The sequence below is a fragment of the Triturus cristatus genome, chromosome 8 (assembly GCF_964204655.1).
Source record: "Triturus cristatus chromosome 8, aTriCri1.1, whole genome shotgun sequence".
NCBI classification, from domain to species: domain Eukaryota; kingdom Metazoa; phylum Chordata; class Amphibia; order Caudata; family Salamandridae; genus Triturus; species Triturus cristatus.
The window spans coordinates 1,679,211,732-1,679,231,608 of NC_140591.1; the positions used below are offsets into that span (position 1 = coordinate 1,679,211,732).

Here is a 19,877-nt window from a genome sequence, read left to right on the forward strand (position 1 = left end):
GACTCTGGGCAATAGCTCACTTAATCTCTCAGACGGCCCCCAGCGCCTTGAGACACTTATGGGAGATTAGTTATTGATTTACCAATACCAGGTTACTTCTACTCTCTTGAAAATGGAGTTATTGACTTTGGTAGGTCATGCACTGCACTTTTTTGGATAGGGAGATATCACATTTTTGAGCATGTAGCCTTGGCTGCAGGGCACACAAATCCTTCACTGCCGCAGACACAAGATACAAATTTGAAGGAACATTAGTTGTTACCATGACTATCATGTGAGGGTGTTGTGTTTGTTTTTCTACCCACGCTCTGTAAAGAGGTTGTGTCCCTTTACTTTGTGAACATCCAATCGGATTGGTTATGATTCAGCTGGCCTTTCTCCTCCAGTTCGTGGGAGTGAGGATGGGTTGTAGGGACTGTTCTTTTCTCAGTTTATTTTCCTTTTCTTGTCTCAAAGTTTCTTTGGTTTTTGGTCCATCCTCTTCCAGATGGACACAGTGGCCCATGCCTGTTGAGTGATGGAGGTTAGTGGAGGCCAGGGATTCTGGGCTGCACTCAGCTGTCAGGTTCTCATGCTATGTTGGGCATCATCATGGGGTTCTAGGTCCACAGTTTGGGTAAAGAGGGGTGCTCAATCCCAGGTCAACTTACAAAGGAGGCCACACTCCCTTCAAACATTAGACATGGAACAGTGTATATAAATAGACATAAAAACCAATATCAACTCATTGTTGTCACACTCAGAACAAATACAGCACTCATCTTGTGTCACTTAATTCGACAACAAGTGAATCCCATAAAACAACAATGCTTTCTCCTATATAAACCCAAACCTATTGTCTTTGTCAAGCTTGTTCACAGGTACCTGAGGAGCTATCTGTATTTCTGATGCCATCATTCTGGTATTATGCTCATGATAAAATCAGAGAGTGCACAGATTTTGCATTGGCATCACCCTGTGTGACCTAATTTAGAACCATTGGGTGGAGGGGTGGGGACTTTTGTGGTTACCATGCAGCTGCCATGCATTGTTCCAACTCACCGTCATCTCGTTTGCACTCCCAACCATCACACCAGCCTACTTTAACACATTTCTGCTTCCCTGGACAACCATCATTCCCAGGCCTTGGGTGGCACTCACTAGGGCAGCGTCGGACATCAGGCTCTGAAAAGGACACATCAGCAGAATTAATGCACGTGCACGTTCAGAAATGGGAATCATGTTTCGTCATTCCATTCCACTTACTTAGCAGTTACCGCACAGGAAGCCCTACCACCAGTTCTGTTCACTCTGTTCCTAAGTGTCTGACTTTACGGATGCCCTATAAAGCTGAGATTTCTGTGTGTAAAACACTGACATGGTGCAGTAGAAGGCAGCATGTGTGGTGTACCAGCCTCGTGGCCAATCTCCACTGATTCCACACACCTCATGTCTCAGCAGCTAGTGCAGCTCTGCCAACAAAGAAGGCACGTGGGCAAATCACTGCAGTCCAGTTAAAATCCTGGTGATGGCCTACTGGGGAGTCTGAAAACCCTGACTTGGTTTAGCCAAGCCTCCAAGAGGTACCATTTCTATTTTCGAAGTGGGACTGAAAAAAAGTCAATGACAGCCGTAGCCGGCGAGGGGATCTAGAGCAGGAACAACAGAGAGGAGAAGATGCAGGTGGGAGAATCAATTCTTTTAACAGCTGCACAGACTGCACCAAAGGTGACTGCAGCCAACTCTAAAGCAAGATTTTTAAATGAATTGACCTGGTTGAGGGCAAACACTCCTTGATGAGGAAATATATTATTATCCCTCAAAGGGCTGTCCAGAGGTATCAACAACCATGCTGTCTTACGGGGTCTACCCTAAGGTCAAAAAACATGTCCACCGTCGGATCATATATGCACAGTTTGAGAACAGGACTGGAGCTTGTACCCTTGTACCCAAGGACCTGCCGTAAGTATTTATATGAATAATCGCCCGATTTGTTTGGGTTGCACACATTGAAACCTGTGCCATATAAGCTTTCAGTAGCCCTGCTATGGCTCTCGGTTCATTGCTGAATAGTCCTGGTGAGATCAAGTGACCCTTGGCCATCCACCACCTTAATCTCCAAGATCAAGGTTCGAGTGGAGGAAGAGCATAGATCTAACCAGGATGAGAAGGAAAGGACCCAACCAATGGCAGAACAGGTTTCCTAATACCAACCTGTTAGGATGATAAACTTTCTATACAAGCATCAAAATTGTCTTAACATTCCCTTCTTCTCTCTCCTCTCTTTCTGTTTATCTGTTTTTAGGTCTTGCCTGCAACAAAGCATGCACTGCATGTTCTCTCGCTTGCAACATATATTGTATACACCAAGGGTCTGGCAGACCAACCATTGCTTAACATTTATTGGCTCAATTGTCATTTACTGCCTTCTAATTGGCCAGTGAGTACTGGCGTCACTTCCTCTTCTTTCAGCTGGAGCAGGGACCAAGTATGATTGTTTCTGTGATTGAGGTACTGCTTTTATTTTTCCGTCTTCCCTGTCATCCTTGTTGAATGTCTTGCCATCTGTATCTATGTTTTACTAGGCCACACACACTTCAAAGAAGTCCTTTTCTTCTTTGAAAAGGATGTTTATTCGGGCACTTAATGTTATCTGTTTCCAAATGTATTTTAACTAAGCCATGGACATGGGCGGTTTTGGTTTCTTTATGTGATAGGACTTCTTGCCAAATATCATATTTTCTTTCTTTTTCATGCATGGGGAGATTAACTGATTTCTTCAGAATCACTGGGGTGCAGCACCTAGACCTAACAAGCACTGGGAAAGACAATAGGTCTCACCTTTGAGACTATTGTCTCTGTCATTGCTTTTTGTTCATGCTGTACAGCATGGGCATTGCCTACTTTGGCATTGATTGGTAGCCATGCTGTCTAGCAGTGTGGCTGCTCTGCAGCATGGCTAAAAATAATAACAATAAAAAGGACAATGATGCCAATGCACATAATAATAAAAATAAAAGAGTATTAAGCCTGGCTGCATCATAGCACCTTTTAAAATGATTTTTAACCACACTGGAAAGCATCCGCGCTGCTGTAGAGCACACTAAAACATTGCCAATGCCAATACCACTTCTAGGTGAGACGCTTTGGCTTTGCCAATGCTTGTTCTACAGCATTTAGTAGTAGTACAAGGATGGACCAGCAACACTACAAAAAAACAACAAACATACCATAATAGTATCTGTTTACCACCTCCTTTTCTCCTGCTTAGATTTTGCCTCTTTCCTCTTCCTCCTTCCTATTTTCATTCTACTCATAGTGCTATGAAGCAGCCCAAGGTTGGTGTAAGAGCTATACAACCATGTAATTTAATGTAATGACATATTTTAGCCTGTTGATCAGTGCCCACATATCATGCAAGAGTTGTGCTGTTGTTCATCATGTCAGGTGCAGGCATGAGCTTCTGAGTCTGGTAATTTCTGGATTTATGCCCAAGGGTGCTACAGGTGTAAATTATGCACATCGTAATTTACTTTACGTGTTTGACCATTTCCAATTAGTGGAACAGCGATATTAGGACACACCACAATCATGACGATTGCATGCAGTTAGATATCTATTAACCTGCATAATTGGTAAACATCTCTTTAGAGTGCTGACCAAGACTACCTTTGGTAGGTTGTGCGTTGCACTCTCTTAAATAGAGAGGTATTGACTTTGGTAGGTAATGTGCTGCACTCTCTTCAATAGAGATGTATTGACCTTGGTAGGTAATTTGCTGCACACTTGAACAGGGAGTTATTGACTTTGGTAGATCGTGCGCTGCACTCTCTTGAATAGGGAGTTATTGACTTTGATAAGTCGTGAGCTGCACTCTCTTGAAAAGGTAGTTATTGGCTCTGGCAGGTCGTGCGCTGCAGTCTCTTGAATAAAGAGTTATTGTCTTTGGTTGGTCATGCGCTGCACTCTCTTGAATAGAGAGTTATTGACTTTGGTAGGTCGCGCGCTGCACTCTCTTGAATAGGGAGTTATTGACTCTGGTAGGTCGTGCGCTGCACTCTCTTGAATAAGGAGTTATTGTCCTTGGTTGGTCATGCGCTGCACTCTCTTGAATAGAGAGTTATTGACATTGTTTAGTCGTGCACTGCACTCCCTTGATTCGTGGGTCATTGACTTTAGTAGGTCATGCGTCGCACTCTCTTGAATAGGGAATTATTGACTTTGGTAGGTCATGCGCTGCACTCTCTTGATTAGGGAGTTATTGACTTTGGTAGGTCCTCCACTGTACTCTCTTGAATAAAGAGTTATTGACTTTGATAGGTCGTGCGCTGCACTCTCTTGAATAGAGAGTTATTGACTTTGGTAGGTCATGCGTCGCACTCTCTTGAATAGGGAGTTATTTCACATTGGTTGTTTGTGCACTGCACTCCCTTGATTCGTGGGTTATTGACTTTAGTAGGTCATGCGTTGCACTCTCTTAAATAGGGAGTTATTGACTTTGGTAGTTCGTGCACTGCACTCACTTGAATAGAGAGTTATTGACTTTAATAGATTGTGTGCTGCACTCTCTTGAATAGGGAGTTCTTGACTTTGATAGGTCGTGCGCTTCACTCTTTTGAATAGGGAGTTATTAACTTTGGTAGGTCATGCGTCGCACTCTCTTGAATAGAGAGTTATTGACATTGGTTGTTTGTGCACTACACTCGCTTGATTGATAGGTTATTGACTTTTGTAGGTCATGTTCAGAACTCTCTTGAATAGGGAGTTATTAACTTCGGTTGGTTGTGCGCTGCACTCTCTTTAAGAGGGAGTTCTTGACTTTGGTAGATCGTGCGTTGCACTCTCTTGAATAGGGAGTTATTGACTTTGATAAGTCGTGAGCTGCACTCTGTTGAAAAGGTAGTTATTGGCTCTGGCAGGTCGTGCGCTGCAGTCTCTTGAATAAAGAGTTATTGTCTTTGGTTGGTCATGCGCTGCACTCTCTTGAATAGAGAGTTATTGACTTTGGTAGGTCGCGCGCTGCACTCTCTTGAATAGGGAGTTATTGACTCTGGTAGGTCGTGCGCTGCACTCTCTTGAATAAGGAGTTATTGTCCTTGGTTGGTCATGCGCTGCACTCTCTTGAATAGAGAGTTATTGACATTGTTTAGTCGTGCACTGCACTCCCTTGATTCGTGGGTCATTGACTTTAGTAGGTCATGCGTCACACTCTCTTGAATAGGGAATTATTGACTTTGGTAGGTCATGCACTGCACTCTCTTGATTAGGGAGTTATTGACTTTGGTAGGTCCTCCACTGTACTCTCTTGAATAAAGAGTTATTGACTTTGATAGGTCGTGCGCTGCACTCTCTTGAATAGAGAGTTATTGACTTTGGTAGGTCATGCGTCGCACTCTCTTGAATAGGGAGTTATTTGACATTGGTTGTTCGTGCACTGCACTCCCTTGATTCGTGGGTTATTGACTTTAGTAGGTCATGCGTTGCACTCTCTTAAATAGGGAGTTATTGACTTTGATAGTTCGTGCACTGCACTCACTTGAATAAAGAGTTATTGACTTTAATAGATTGTGTGCTGCACTCTCTTGAATAGGGAGTTGTTGACTTTGATAGGTCGTGCGCTACACTCTTTTGAATAGGGAGTTATTAACTTTGGTAGGTCATGCGTCGCACTCTCTTGAATAGAGAGTTATTGACATTGGTTGTTCGTGCACTGCACTCGCTTGATTGATGGGTTATTGACTTTAGTAGGTCATGTTCAGAACTCTCTTGAATAGGGAGTTATTAACTTCGGTTGGTTGTGCGCTGCACTCTCTTCAAGAGGGAGTTCTTGACTTTGGTAGATCGTGCGCTGCACTGTCTTGAATAGGGAGTAATTGACTTTGATAAGTCGTGAGCTGCACTCTGTTGAAAAGGTAGTTATTGGCTCTGGCAGATCGTGCGCTGCAGTCTCTTGAATAAAGAGTTATTGTCTTTGGTTGGTCATGCGCTGCACTCTCTTGAATAGAGAGTTATTGACTTTGGTAGGTCGCGCGCTGCACTCTCTTGAATAGGGAGTTATTGACTCTGGTAGGTCGTGCGCTGCACTCTCTTGAATAATGAGTTATTGTCCTTGGTTGGTCATGCGCTGCACTCTCTTGAATAGAGAGTTATTGACATTGTTTAGTCGTGCACTGCACTCCCTTGATTCGTGGGTCATTGACTTTAGTAGGTCATGCGTCGCACTCTCTTGAATAGGGAATTATTGACTTTGGTAGGTCATGCGCTGCACTCTCTTGATTAGGGAGTTATTGACTTTGGTAGGTCCTCCACTGTACTCTCTTGAATAAAGAGTTATTGACTTTGATAGGTCGTGCGCTGCACTCTCTTGAATAGAGAGTTATGGACTTTGGTAGGTCATGCGTCGTACTCTCTTGAATAGGGAGTTATTTGACATTCGTTGTTCGTGCACTGTACTCCCCTGATTCGTGGGTTATTGACTTTAGTAGGTCATGCGTTGCACTCTCTTAAATAGGGAGTTATTGACTTTGGTAGTTCGTGCACTGCACTCACTTGAATAGAGAGTTATTGACTTTAATAGATTGTGTGCTGCACTCTCTTGAATAGGGAGTTCTTGACTTTGATAGGTCGTGCGCTACACTCTTTTGAATAGGGAGTTATTAACTTTGGTAGGTCATGCGTCGCACTCTCTTGAATAGAGAGTTATTGACATTGGTTGTTCGTGCACTGCACTCGCTTGATTGATGGGTTATTGACTTTAGTAGGTCATGTTCAGAACTCTCTTGAATAGAGAGTTATTAACTTCGGTTGGTTGTGCGCTGCACTCTCTTGAATAGGGAGTTATTGACTTTGATAAGTCGTGAGCTGCACTCTGTTGAAAAGGTAGTTATTGGCTCTGGCAGGTCGTGCGCTGCAGTCTCTTGAATAAAGAGTTATTGTCTTTGGTTGGTCATGCGCTGCACTCTCTTGAATAGAGAGTTATTGACTTTGGTAGGTCGCGCGCTGCACTCTCTTGAATAGGGAGTTATTGACTCTGGTAGGTCGTGCGCTGCACTCTCTTGAATAAGGAGTTATTGTCCTTGGTTGGTCATGCGCTGCACTCTCTTAAATAGAGAGTTATTGACATTGTTTAGTCGTGCACTGCACTCCCTTGATTCGTGGGTCATTGACTTTAGTAGGTCATGCGTCGCACTCTCTTGAATAGGGAATTATTGACTTTGGTAGGTCATGCGCTGCACTCTCTTGATTAGGGAGTTATTGACTTTGGTAGGTCCTCCACTGTACTCTCTTGAATAAAGAGTTATTGACTTTGATAGGTCGTGCGCTGCACTCTCTTGAATAGAGAGTTATTGACTTTGGCAGGTCATGCGTCGCACTCTCTTGAATAGGGAGTTATTTGACATTCGTTGTTCGTGCACTGCACTCCCTTGATTCGTGGGTTATTGACTTTAGTAGGTCATGCGTTGCACTCTCTTAAATAGGGAGTTATTGACTTTGGTAGTTCGTGCACTGCACTCACTTGAATAGAGAGTTATTGACTTTAATAGATTGTGTGCTGCACTCTCTTGAATAGGGAGTTCTTGACTTTGATAGGTCGTGCGCTACACTCTTTTGAATAGGGAGTTATTAACTTTGGTAGGTCATGCATCGCACTCTCTTGAATAGAGAGTTATTGACATTGGTTGTTCGTGCACTGCACTCGCTTGATTGATGGGTTATTGACTTTAGTAGGTCATGTTCAGAACTCTCTTGAATAGGGAGTTATTAACTTCGGTTGGTTGTGCGCTGCACTCTCTTCAAGAGGGAGTTCTTGATTTTGGTAGATCATGCGCTGCACTGTCTTGAATAGGGAGTAATTGACTTTGATAAGTCGTGAGCTGCACTCTGTTGAAAAGGTAGTTATTGGCTCTGGCAGATCGTGCGCTGCAGTCTCTTGAATAAAGAGTTATTGTCTTTGGTTGGTCATGCGCTGCACTCTCTTGAATAGAGAGTTATTGACTTTGGTAGGTCGCGCGCTGCACTCTCTTGAATAGGGAGTTATTGACTCTGGTAGGTCGTGCGCTGCACTCTCTTGAATAATGAGTTATTGTCCTTGGTTGGTCATGCGCTGCACTCTCTTGAATAGAGAGTTATTGACATTGTTTAGTCGTGCACTGCACTCCCTTGATTCGTGGGTCATTGACTTTAGTAGGTCATGCGTCGCACTCTCTTGAATAGGGAATTATTGACTTTGGTAGGTCATGCGCTGCACTCTCTTGATTAGGGAGTTATTGACTTTGGTAGGTCCTCCACTGTACTCTCTTGAATAAAGAGTTATTGACTTTGATAGGTCGTGCGCTGCACTCTCTTGAATAGAGAGTTATGGACTTTGGTAGGTCATGCGTCGTACTCTCTTGAATAGGGAGTTATTTGACATTCGTTGTTCGTGCACTGTACTCCCCTGATTCGTGGGTTATTGACTTTAGTAGGTCATGCGTTGCACTCTCTTAAATAGGGAGTTATTGACTTTGGTAGTTCGTGCACTGCACTCACTTGAATAGAGAGTTATTGACTTTAATAGATTGTGTGCTGCACTCTCTTGAATAGGGAGTTCTTGACTTTGATAGGTCGTGCGCTACACTCTTTTGAATAGGGAGTTATTAACTTTGGTAGGTCATGCGTCGCACTCTCTTGAATAGAGAGTTATTGACATTGGTTGTTCGTGCACTGCACTCGCTTGATTGATGGGTTATTGACTTTAGTAGGTCATGTTCAGAACTCTCTTGAATAGAGAGTTATTAACTTTGGTTGGTTGTGCGCTGCACTCTCTTGAATAGGGAGTTATTGACTTTGATAAATCGTGAGCTGCACTCTGTTGAAAAGGTAGTTATTGGCTCTGGCAGGTCGTGCGCTGCAGTCTCTTGAATAAAGAGTTATTGTCTTTGGTTGGTCATGCGCTGCACTCTCTTGAATAGAGAGTTATTGACTTTGGTAGGTCGCGCGCTGCACTCTCTTGAATAGGGAGTTATTGACTCTGGTAGGTCGTGCGCTGCACTCTCTTGAATAAGGAGTTATTGTCCTTGGTTGGTCATGCGCTGCACTCTCTTAAATAGAGAGTTATTGACATTGTTTAGTCGTGCACTGCACTCCCTTGATTCGTGGGTCATTGACTTTAGTAGGTCATGCGTCGCACTCTCTTGAATAGGGAATTATTGACTTTGGTAGGTCATGCGCTGCACTCTCTTGATTAGGGAGTTATTGACTTTGGTAGGTCCTCCACTGTACTCTCTTGAATAAAGAGTTATTGACTTTGATAGGTCGTGCGCTGCACTCTCTTGAATAGAGAGTTATTGACTTTGGCAGGTCATGCGTCGCACTCTCTTGAATAGGGAGTTATTTGACATTCGTTGTTCGTGCACTGCACTCCCTTGATTCGTGGGTTATTGACTTTAGTAGGTCATGCGTTGCACTCTCTTAAATAGGGAGTTATTGACTTTGGTAGTTCGTGCACTGCACTCACTTGAATAGAGAGTTATTGACTTTAATAGATTGTGTGCTGCACTCTCTTGAATAGGGAGTTCTTGACTTTGATAGGTCGTGCGCTACACTCTTTTGAATAGGGAGTTATTAACTTTGGTAGGTCATGCATCGCACTCTCTTGAATAGAGAGTTATTGACATTGGTTGTTCGTGCACTGCACTCGCTTGATTGATGGGTTATTGACTTTAGTAGGTCATGTTCAGAACTCTCTTGAATAGGGAGTTATTAACTTCGGTTGGTTGTGCGCTGCACTCTCTTCAAGAGGGAGTTCTTGATTTTGGTAGATCATGCGCTGCACTCTCTTGGGTAGGGAGTTATCACATTTTCAACTCAGAGTTGTCACACTCAGAACAAATACAATATTCATCTTGTGTTACTTAGTTGGACAGCATCTGAATCCAAAATAGAAACAATGCTTATCCTTATATAAACCCAAACCTATTGACTTTGTCTAAGCTTGTTGACAGGCACCAGAGGAGCTACCTGTTTATCAGATGCCATCATTGTGGTTGTATGCAGTGCTGCTTGCGATAAAACCAGAGGGTGCACAGATTTTGCATGGCATTACCCTATGGTGAGCGTCTTCTAATTTAGGAGCATTGGAGGGAGGGACGGGGTCTCATGTGGGTACCATGCAGCTGCCTAGCATTGTTCCAACTCACCGCTGTCTCGTTTGCACTCCCAACCGTCACACCAGCCTACTTTAACACATTTCTGCTTCCCTGGACAACCATCATTCCCAGGCCTTGGGTGGCACTCCTGAGGGCAGCGTCGGACATCAGGCTCTGAAAAGGAAACATCAGCAGAATTAATGCACGTGCACGTTCAGAAATGGAAATCTTGTTTCGTCATTCCATTCCACTTACTAACTTTACAACTTTCGGTATTCACAAAGGGCATTTAGGAGTAGTATAGTTAAGGTTTTGTCTCAGTTAAACCTAAGTTTTGGTCATAAATTAATCTTAAAACAAACTTAAGTTTACCTGAGTCAAAATCCTAGTCGTAAAGTAAGGATTTTGTCTCAGATTACTCTTGTGAATCGGGCCATATGTTCCTAAGTGTCTGAGTTTACGGATGCCCTATAAAGCTGAGGTTTCTGTTTGTAAAACACTGACATGGTGCAGTAGAAGAGAGAATGTGTGGTGTACCAGCCTTGTGCCCAATATCCACTGATTCCACACACCTCATGTCTCAGAAGCTAGTGCAGCTCTGCCAACAAAGAAGGCACGTGGGCAAATCACTGCAGTCCAGTTAAAATCCTGGTGATGGCCTACTGGGGAGTCTGAAAACCCTGACTTGGTTTAGCCAAGGCCCTAAGAGGTACCATTTCCAGTCGCGAAGTGGGACTGAAAAAAAGACGATGACAGCCGTAGCCGGCGAGGGGATCTAGAGCAGGAACAACAGAGAGGAGAAGATGCAGGTGGGAGTGTCAATTCTTTTAACAGCTGCACAGACCTCCTATTCACAAGTGACTGCAGCCATCTCTAAAGCAAGATTTTTAACCAAATTGACCTGGTTGAGGGCAAACACTCCTTGATGAGGACATGGATTAATTCCCACAAAGGGCTGTCCAGAGGTGTCAGTGCTAGAGCAGAGTTTTCAGTTTGAAAATTAACTGGGTTTTGAAGCTCTGGCATGTCTATTTGTATATTAATTTATTAATTATTAATTATTAATTATTTGTCTTGTGTAAGTGTTTATACTAATCAACTCGTTTGTTTTAACAAGAGAGAATTACACGTGGGAACGCATAAGTGTGCTGATTAATAATAATGTGCGTGTTTACATGTTTAAAGATTGCTGTGTGCTGTTTATTTTTTAAGCACAAAACGCTTTTCGAATTAATGCTTTTCTATGTTGCAAGAGCTAGATAATTACATACACATAAGGGTATTAGTGGGGTTAACACTGTTCAATCACTATGCTGTGGTAATGTTGTTTTTGTCTCTTTTAATTAAGATGGTCTATTGTGGCCTATTGTGGCCTAAGTAAAGATGGCCGACATGTAGAGCCTGGCCTCGAGTAGAAAACTGTGACGAGAGAGAGCCTTGCTGAATATGGTCCTGAAGTCAGCTGACCACAGTCCTTGCTTTGCCTGGTTAAAACTTTCCGTGAGGACAGCAGCAGTTTTGGGCGATCTCCAAATGAAATGAAACGTCCTTGGCAGCTTTGGGAAACAAAGGAGCTTTAAAGAGAGACTCTGAACTATGATCTCATTGCCGAGGAGATGTGGAAACTACGAGATACAAATGTATTTTTTGGTTCCTGTTCCGTTATGTTTATTTTGTGATTTTTCCTAAGCGGAGATTTTCAAATGTAGCGATGCTACATCCTTTCCTTCTCGCTTTGCTCAGAGGTTCGACGGAAAAAGTCAATACAAAATGTGTCTTTCCTTTGTTTAATTCACTATAAGAATTGTTAGCCTAGAGAGGGTTTTTGCCACTTGCCATTTGCCTTTTGCCGCGTTCCGAATCTGCGTTGGTGAGGATCGTTGCTGAGAGGACTTCGTCTTGAGAGACTTTACCGAGAGACTGGTCCTGACCCGTTCTGACATTTAGCTAGAATAGGTAACTATGAGAAAAATGATTTATACTGATTGATTTTCTTTGACTAATTTTAGATAAAGCAATATAATTTTGAATATGGTGTTGGTTATTATTTCTTGTCAATCATTGAGTATTATATTTTGATTATTATTGTATAGATTGTTTAGATTATGTTTAAGGGCAGTCTCAATAACCAGATCTTATTGACCTCGATATAGATGCAGGGTGTTTAGGAGTTTTTCTTTCCACAGGTTATTGCTGGTAGAGTATTTGAGCGTATGTTAGTGAAATGGGCCCTAGTGTATGAAGAATGTATGTGCGTGTAACTGTGAGATTACTCTATCCGTGGAAGTAGGGATATTATATACACCCTGATCTCTATCATCAGCAATCGAGCTGTCTTTATTTTTTTTTTAATGCAGATTTATATAGCGCAAACTCGACCCGAAGGTATTGGAGCACTGTACATGAACACCGATTAGGTTTCACAGGGACACAATCAGGCACGGTGAGATTAAGTGATTTGCCCAGAATCACAGGATGTGGACGCAACCCCGAAGCTCGAACCTTGGTTTCCGTACTAAAGTCGGCAATCTAGCCGTCAGACCATATCCTCTCCCTGTCTGACGGGGTCTCCCACTCACTGCAAATGAAATGAGGAACACTTCCTCCTCCTCAGTATCCTCCATCTGCCGCTGATTGTTGTCCTTCCAGTCACATTCCTCTACATCTGGCAGAGCAGTGTCCTCCAGATACAGTGCCTCTGTGCCTTGAGCCAGCACTCGCTGTGCTGATCGCAGAGGCCACCATCTCTGCCTCTCTCTGCAACCGCCGCACTGATCGCGCCGCCTCGGTCAATGCGACCAGAGACTCCGCCCCCTGCTCTGAGTGACGTGGAGCCACAGCCGCTGCTCCAACTGCCGCAGGTGACAACTGAACACCTGACACCCATCACAGGTCTGACATGGGCTCCACACCGTCCTCATTGCCTTTGTGGTCTGGGCCCCTCATGGCCTCTACTGCTAGGCCTCAGTCCCCAATGAATGACATTAGCTCAAACAGGCATGCAGTTTGGTCTTGCAATGACCGTGCAGTTACCCATTTTTATGTCTCGCCTAGGTTGCGCGCATGCGCTGTCTCTCTGAGACATCTAGTAATCCAAATGGGCGGTGAAACTCCCCCTGTTGCTTGGTAATTTCTCGCCGCTTGCGAATCGTTAACTTGTGCTTTTGTTTTGTTATCAGCCTCATTATTGGCATTGCATGCCATACATATCTTCTGTTTATTCCAGAAGCAGAACTGCCTAACTTCTGTATCCTTAAGCTTACACAGCGTAATTGTTTTTTTTTAAAAAAGTGCGCATTAACATGCGCGCGCATCCCGGCCACCGAACGCATGTATGTGATAAATCACCTTATTATAGAGTTAAACCTCCACTCTCCACTTCGCGCTTACATACAGCAGCCCTGCGAGCCTTCGAGCATTGTTCCGTCCTGGACTCACCCCTCCCCGTCCCCACTGCTCAGCAGCAGACCCCAGGAGCATCAATGCATGAAGGAGAACGGTCAGCAACAGCAAGCAAGGTAAATGGCACTGGGAAATGTTTTCTTTTAATTATTTATACATCTATGAATAGTATTTTTATTTGGCAGCATGACACTCTTTTAGTATAGCATCCGTGCAACTTTATTTTCTTCCGAACATTTTTTTTTCAGGCGCTGTGTGTCCTTGTTATAGGCCTGATGGTGGAACAGTGTGGCAAGGGAGGGCCAAGCTGTGCCCGCATTCACCAAAGTAACTAGCAAGGGCAGGCATGTTTTGTGGCACCTGCTTCAGAACAGTGGAGGGCCCACCGTTAGTAATGTACGTCACTGCGAAACATAGTTAGCTGGTGCTACTTGGAATATTTAGAAGTGTTATGGACCTGTGGGAATAGAGGCACCTCTTCAAACAGTGTCAGTGGCTGACAAAGCAGCCATCCCCTAGAGTAATTCTTTCCATTGAAGCCCCTCTGCCCAGTGATGTCTCAACTAGGCCTGGGCGGACAAATTCCGTTCCGCTCGCGGAATTTGTGGAATTTCGGTAATTTCGCGTTCCGCGGAGAACGCAAAAGTGCCCAAAACTCTGCTTTCCGCGAGGTCACGAAATTTTTTCTTGTTCGCGTTCTCAAAATGCGTGTTCGCGAGATATTTCTCCCCGAGCACGCAAACAGCAACTGTGAACAGGAAAAAAGCATCGCGAACACGCAATTCTGCGTGTTCGCGGAATTTCTGCATGTTCGCGGAGATTTTTTACCGTTTCGCGGAGATTTGCATAACGCGATTACGCAAATTCCGCCCACCCCTAGTCTCAACCAGTGACTTCATACTCACAACACCACGTGCTCGCTGGTAAGCGTCCATAATGCAAAGTAAAATTGCGGAGGAGGGCCCGAAAGTGGAAGTCCGAGTGCTAAGAGCATGTGTAAGGGACTCTTCTCCTGACGGCAGCTCCGTTGGTCTCTCTACAAAGGACGCCACTGATGGGCGGGAGGGGTTTGCGGAATGTCCCCGTAGGCTCTGAGATAACCTCCTTTCGTTGAATTGGTTCGTGTGTCTGGTTGCTGCGTGTCCTTGTAACTTGGGCTGCGGATTTATAAGCACATCCATTCCTTTCAAATTGCAGAAGCCCACTGACTTCGAAGCTTTGCTGTCTTTAGGGCGAGGCGCTTTCGCAGTAAATGAATTAACATGAACGCATTTATTTACTTTAAAAACATTTAAGTAGACAGAACACTGTTGTGGTAGCAAGGCAACACTGGCCTTTTATTCCATGGGCATTTCCCCAGTCGGCAGCAGCCCTTGGTCACTGGTTTTGAAATTAAAGGTTCCAATCCTTAGCTTTCCTTTTAAAAATCATTTTTTTCAGGTGTGTTGGCACTTTATTGTGAAAAGCAAATCAAACTAACTACCTCTCCAGAGAAGTGGAACTTTTGAAAGGAAATGTGACGTCTTCCTTAACTAAAATGTTGCAAGATTTCCGTTTTTATGTCTGATCGCTTTCCATAGGTTAAACAAGCTTTTGCAATGCAATATGTCTCACATTTGCGCGAGTTCAAGGCATTGACATTCTAAATGCCAATGCATTTTATTTATGTTTTCAAAACCAATACGTAAATAAAAGGCATTGTCATTTACAATGGCTCAAATTCTCGCAAATGCGAGACCTATTGCATTGTCAATGCTTGTTTTATTGGTTGTATCAGTGCGGGCTGACGGACTCTGAGCTATGGAGTCCCTCTTCTCACTACAGGCATCAGATAAGCCCCCCTTCTGTTATTAGGGACAGGAATGAGCAAGGGCAGGTTTTTAACTTAGAGATTTTGTAAGGATGTTCCTGGAAGGTGTCACTTTTCTCGGGCGTCATTCAGCTCAGCTTTACCGAAGTGCTGGGATCAGAACAGATACTTGTGTATACGGGCTTCCTACACTGACCTTGCTTGTCTACTGAAGTGTTCCTCTGGGGCCTCTGTTAACGTGTCTTTAATGAATGTTTCATTTTCTCCTGCAGATTGCATGGAGGCCAGATGAATGTTGGCCCTGTTACAGCCCCTCTTCAGACTGGGGTCAGGTGACCTGTCCTGCCCCTCGCCCTCTCCCAGGTCCTAGTGTCCACTCCTCAGGACACTACAGCCAGTTGAATGTTGGCCCTGTTACAGCCCCTCTTCAGACTGGGGTCAGGTGCACTTGTTATTGGCAGGTACCTTACCCACCCTACCTGCTGTCCAGGTCAGGTGTGCCTGTGACCTTACACCAAGCCTGCCATAATGTGCAAGGGCAGTGTATACTGGAGCAAGGATCATCCCAGCCAATCATGAGCTGACGCTGAGCTCTGTCCTCTCAGCCCTACAGACAGCCCACATCCCTATGCCGTTCCCTGGGCTCAGGCTCTGTGAGATCACCTCTGTCCTGCTAGATCAAGGCCAGGTGGAGCAAAGAAAGCTCCCTGCTTCATGGAAGGGAAGGTGAAACAGTGGCTGCAGCGGGAAGGAACACCGGTGCAGTGGGGCATGCATGGGACAGGAGGCAGCAGGGACAAGCCTCTGAGCTTCTAGAGTTATGCAGCATCCTACAGACTTCGGGGACACATACAGACAAGGACCTCTGTTTTACTTTTCCTGGTTTTTTAATGTCCTCGGTTTTGCCCTCTTCTGCTCTGTTTTGCATTTCTGCTCAATTTCTTACACTCCATTTTGCCTTTTCTGTTTGTTTTTCTGCCCCCTGTTTTGTCTTCTTCTGCTCTGTTTTGCCTTTGTTCTCATTTCTCTGCCCTCCATTTTGCCTTTTCTGCTCGTTTTTCTGCCCTCAGTCTGTACCTCTGCTGCTCGGTTCTTTGCTCTGCTTTGGCTTTTCAGCTCGTTTTTCTGCCCTCTGTTTTGCCTTTCTGCTTATTCATCTGTCCCCCCCATTGTGCCTTTTCTGCACTCTGTGTTGCCCTCTTTTGCTCTGTCTTTCCATTTTGCTCCTTTTTCTGCCCCCTGTTTTGCCTTTTCTGCTTGTTTTTTGCACTCTGGTATGCCCTTTTCTGCTCGTTTTTCTGCCCTCAGTCTGTACCTCTGCTGCTCGGTTCTTTGCTCTGCTTTGGCTTTTCAGCTCGTTTTTCTGCCCTCAGTCTGTACCTCTGCTGCTCGGTTCTTTGCTCTGCTTTGGCTTTTCTGCTAGTTTTTCTGCCCTCAGTCTGTACCTCTGCTGCTCGGTTCTTTGCTCTGCTTTGGCTTTTCAGCTCGTTTTTCTGCCCTCAGTCTGTACCTCTGCTGCTCGGTTCTTTGCTCTGCTTTGGCTTTTCAGCTCGTTTTTCTGCCCTCAGTCTGTACCTCTGCTGCTCGGTTCTTTGCTCTGCTTTGGCTTTTCAGCTCGTTTTTCTGCCCTCAGTCTGTACCTCTGCTGCTCGGTTCTTTGCTCTGCTTTGGCTTTTCGGCTCGTTTTTCTACCCTCAGTCTATACCTCTGCTGCTCGGTTCTTTGCTCTGCTTTGGCTTTTCTGCTAGTTTTTCTGCCCTCAGTCTGTACCTCTGCTGCTCGGTTCTTTGCTCTGCTTTAGCTTTTCAGCTCGTTTTTCTGCCCTCTGTTTTGCCTTTCTGCTTATTCATCTGTCCCCCCCATTGTGCCTTTTCTGCACTCTGTGTTGCCCTCTTTTGCTCTGTCTTGCCATTTTGCTCCTTTTTCTGCCCCCTGTTTTGCCTTTTCTGCTTGTTTTTTGCACTCTGGTATGCCCTTTTCTGCTTTGTTTTTGTGCCCTCCGTTTCCCTTTTCTAATTGTTTTCTGCCCTCTACTGCTCTGTTTTGCCTTTTGTGCCCATTTTTCTGCCCTCTGTTTTGCCTTTTCTGCTTTTTTTCCTCTCTTTTCATTTCCCTCCTCCCGCCACCCAACACTCTGCCCTTCCCCCACTACTTAATAGAGGCAGCAGTGATACCCCATTAAGAAGGGCCTCGTGCCACCTCTCCCTGCTATGGTTCTCCTGCCCAGCTTGCACGCAGTCGGCTACCCTCTGCTACCCTCTGTTTGTGCGTCCTCTGCTCATTTCTTGTTCTGTTTTGCCTCTTTCTGCTTGTTTTTCTGCCCTCTGTTTTGCCTTTTCTACCCATTTTTCTGAACTCTGTTCTGTCTTTTCTGCTCATAGTTCTGCCCTTTGTTTTGGTTTCTGCTCGTTTTTTCTGCCCTTGGTGTTTTGGCTTTCCTGCTCGTTTGTCTGCCCTCTGTTTTGCCTTTTCTGTTCATTTTTCTGCCCTCTGTGTTGCCTTTTTCTGTTCCTTTTTCAGCCCTTTGTTTGGCAGTTTGGCCCCTTTTTTCTGCCCTCTGTTTTGCCTGTTTCTGTTCCTTTTTCTGCCCTCTGTTTCGCCAGTTTGGCCCCTTTTTTCTGCCCTCTGTTTTGCCTGTTTCTGTTCCTTTTTCTGCCCTCTGTTTCGCCAGTTTGGCTCTTTTTTCTGCCCTCTATTTGACGTCTTCTGCTAGTTTTGATGTTTTGCCTTTTCTGCTTGCTTTTTTTTCTTCCCTGTTTTTGCCTTTTTATGCTTGTTTCTTCCTTCTTCCTGACGTTTCCTCAAGATTTGTCAGAGCTGGCATGACGGAGACCTCGCACCCCAGCACCCAGATACCCACAAGAGTGACAGTGCTGCACTCTACAAATGATTATTGATTGATTGAGAGAGAGAAAAACCAAGAGGCAGAGGGTAAGAGAGACAGAGAGAGAGAGAAAGATGCAGAGAGAGCAAGCGACAGAGCAAGATAGAGGGAGAGAGAGAATGACGGAGAGACAGACATAGTTAGAGACAGATGGAGAGGAAGAGAGAAATGGAGAGAAAAAGGAGAGACAAGGAGAGAGAGAGAATGAGAGAGCAAGAGAGAGAGATCGAGAGAGAGAGGAAAAGGGACCGAGAGAGAGAAATAGATATCAAGATAGGCAGACAGAGAGAGAGAAAGGCAGAGAGAGAAAAACAGAAAGAAAGAGAGAGACAGACATAGGGACAGAGAGTCAGAGGGCACGCGAGGCAGAGAGAGACAGAGAGAGAATGAGAGAAAGGGACAGACATAGTTAGAGAAAGAAAGAAAGAGAGAGACATAGGCTGAGAGAGGGATAAAAAGAGAAAGAGAGAGGGTGAAAGAGAGACAGAGAGAGAGAGAATGAGAAAGAGAGGGAGAGAGAGACAGAGATAAAGACAGAGAGGGAGAGAGAGAGAGAGAGAGAGAGAGAGAGACACAGAGAGATAGTTGGAGACAGAGAGATCCTCATGCTGACGTCAGTGTAGTTTACGTTGCTCCCACTCACCTCCATCTCTTTCGCATCTTGTTCCACCAACACACTCTGTTAAGATGACACACTTCTGACCCCCTGGGCATTTGAGGAATGGCCCACACTCACGAGTACACCGTCCGAACCCTAGGAGACTGCCTAAAAACCCTGATAAAAAACACACAAAATGAGTGAAGGGAAATTCCAAATATTCATTCCTAGATGCACATCTATGTTGTCATTTTCAAGTCACACTTTACCATCACGTCACTCTTATCGTGACCAAGACATCAACCCCAATACTTGCCCCACTGAGCCCTGCCAGCAGCCACATGCACACACATGTTGTGACCTCAGAGGACACATCTTTCTCCTCTCCTGGGGTCCCTGCATGTTTCAGCTTGGCTTCCTTGGTAGTCCACCTCTTGAAGTACTGAGGTGGTGAGTGGACCATGCTCTGAGCCACAACATGTGGCACTCCCAGCAGAGCTCTTTGTTACAGGTCTCCCCTGAATCTCCACCTGCCTTAGATACCCTGGGGCACCCCTCACACACAGCTGCCCCCCACTCCACCCGTGGAGCGCATTCATGAGATCAACGCTGCATCACGTCTATCACTGGAGGTATCAACTGCATTTCGAAGGACCTTCCCGTTTCATTTCTGTTTTCATTTGAATGACCGTGTCATCGGTCTGCAGGTATGTCCATGGGATAAAACAAGGCATGCAGACCTTGACACCTGCGGCAGCTGCCCCCTGTGGGCTCACTCATTTCCTGACTCAGACTGGCGACCTGTGAAGTCGTCCAAGTAGATGTATTTTTGACCTCAATGACCCTCTCCAAGTTGCACTGAGGGGCTCCCCATCTTCACATACACTAGTGGTGAGGTGGATATAAAACAGCAGAGTGACTTTATTCTCCATGCTTTCCTTAGGCCGAATCAACTGACACCTTCCCACAGTAGTAGAGCTCATTTGAGGGTAAAGCGCTTACACGTGTATTTAGTGCCTGTAAGGACAACGTTTAAATATGTTCATCTAGCTCGCTCCTCCACCTGCTGCAGTAACT

At 44.9% G+C, this 19,877-nt stretch overlaps 1 protein-coding gene across 2 annotated transcripts in view; it reads right to left on the reverse strand.

Annotated features, from left to right (window-relative positions):
• LOC146808584 (uncharacterized) overlaps positions 1 to 19,877 on the reverse strand; it is a 64,629-nt gene that overhangs the window by 29,322 nt on the left and 15,430 nt on the right. Inside the window, exons 3-5 of one of the 2 annotated variants that reach the window (XM_085623605.1) lie at positions 18,846 to 18,977; positions 10,158 to 10,280; positions 1,042 to 1,164 (exon numbers count right to left, since the gene is read on the reverse strand). In XM_085623605.1, the coding sequence (XP_085479731.1) occupies positions 1,042 to 1,164; positions 10,158 to 10,280; positions 18,846 to 18,977 (378 nt within the window). The remainder of the gene's footprint in view (positions 1 to 1,041; positions 1,165 to 10,157; positions 10,281 to 18,845; positions 18,978 to 19,877) is intronic. The other variant, XM_085623606.1, reaches the window with a different exon arrangement.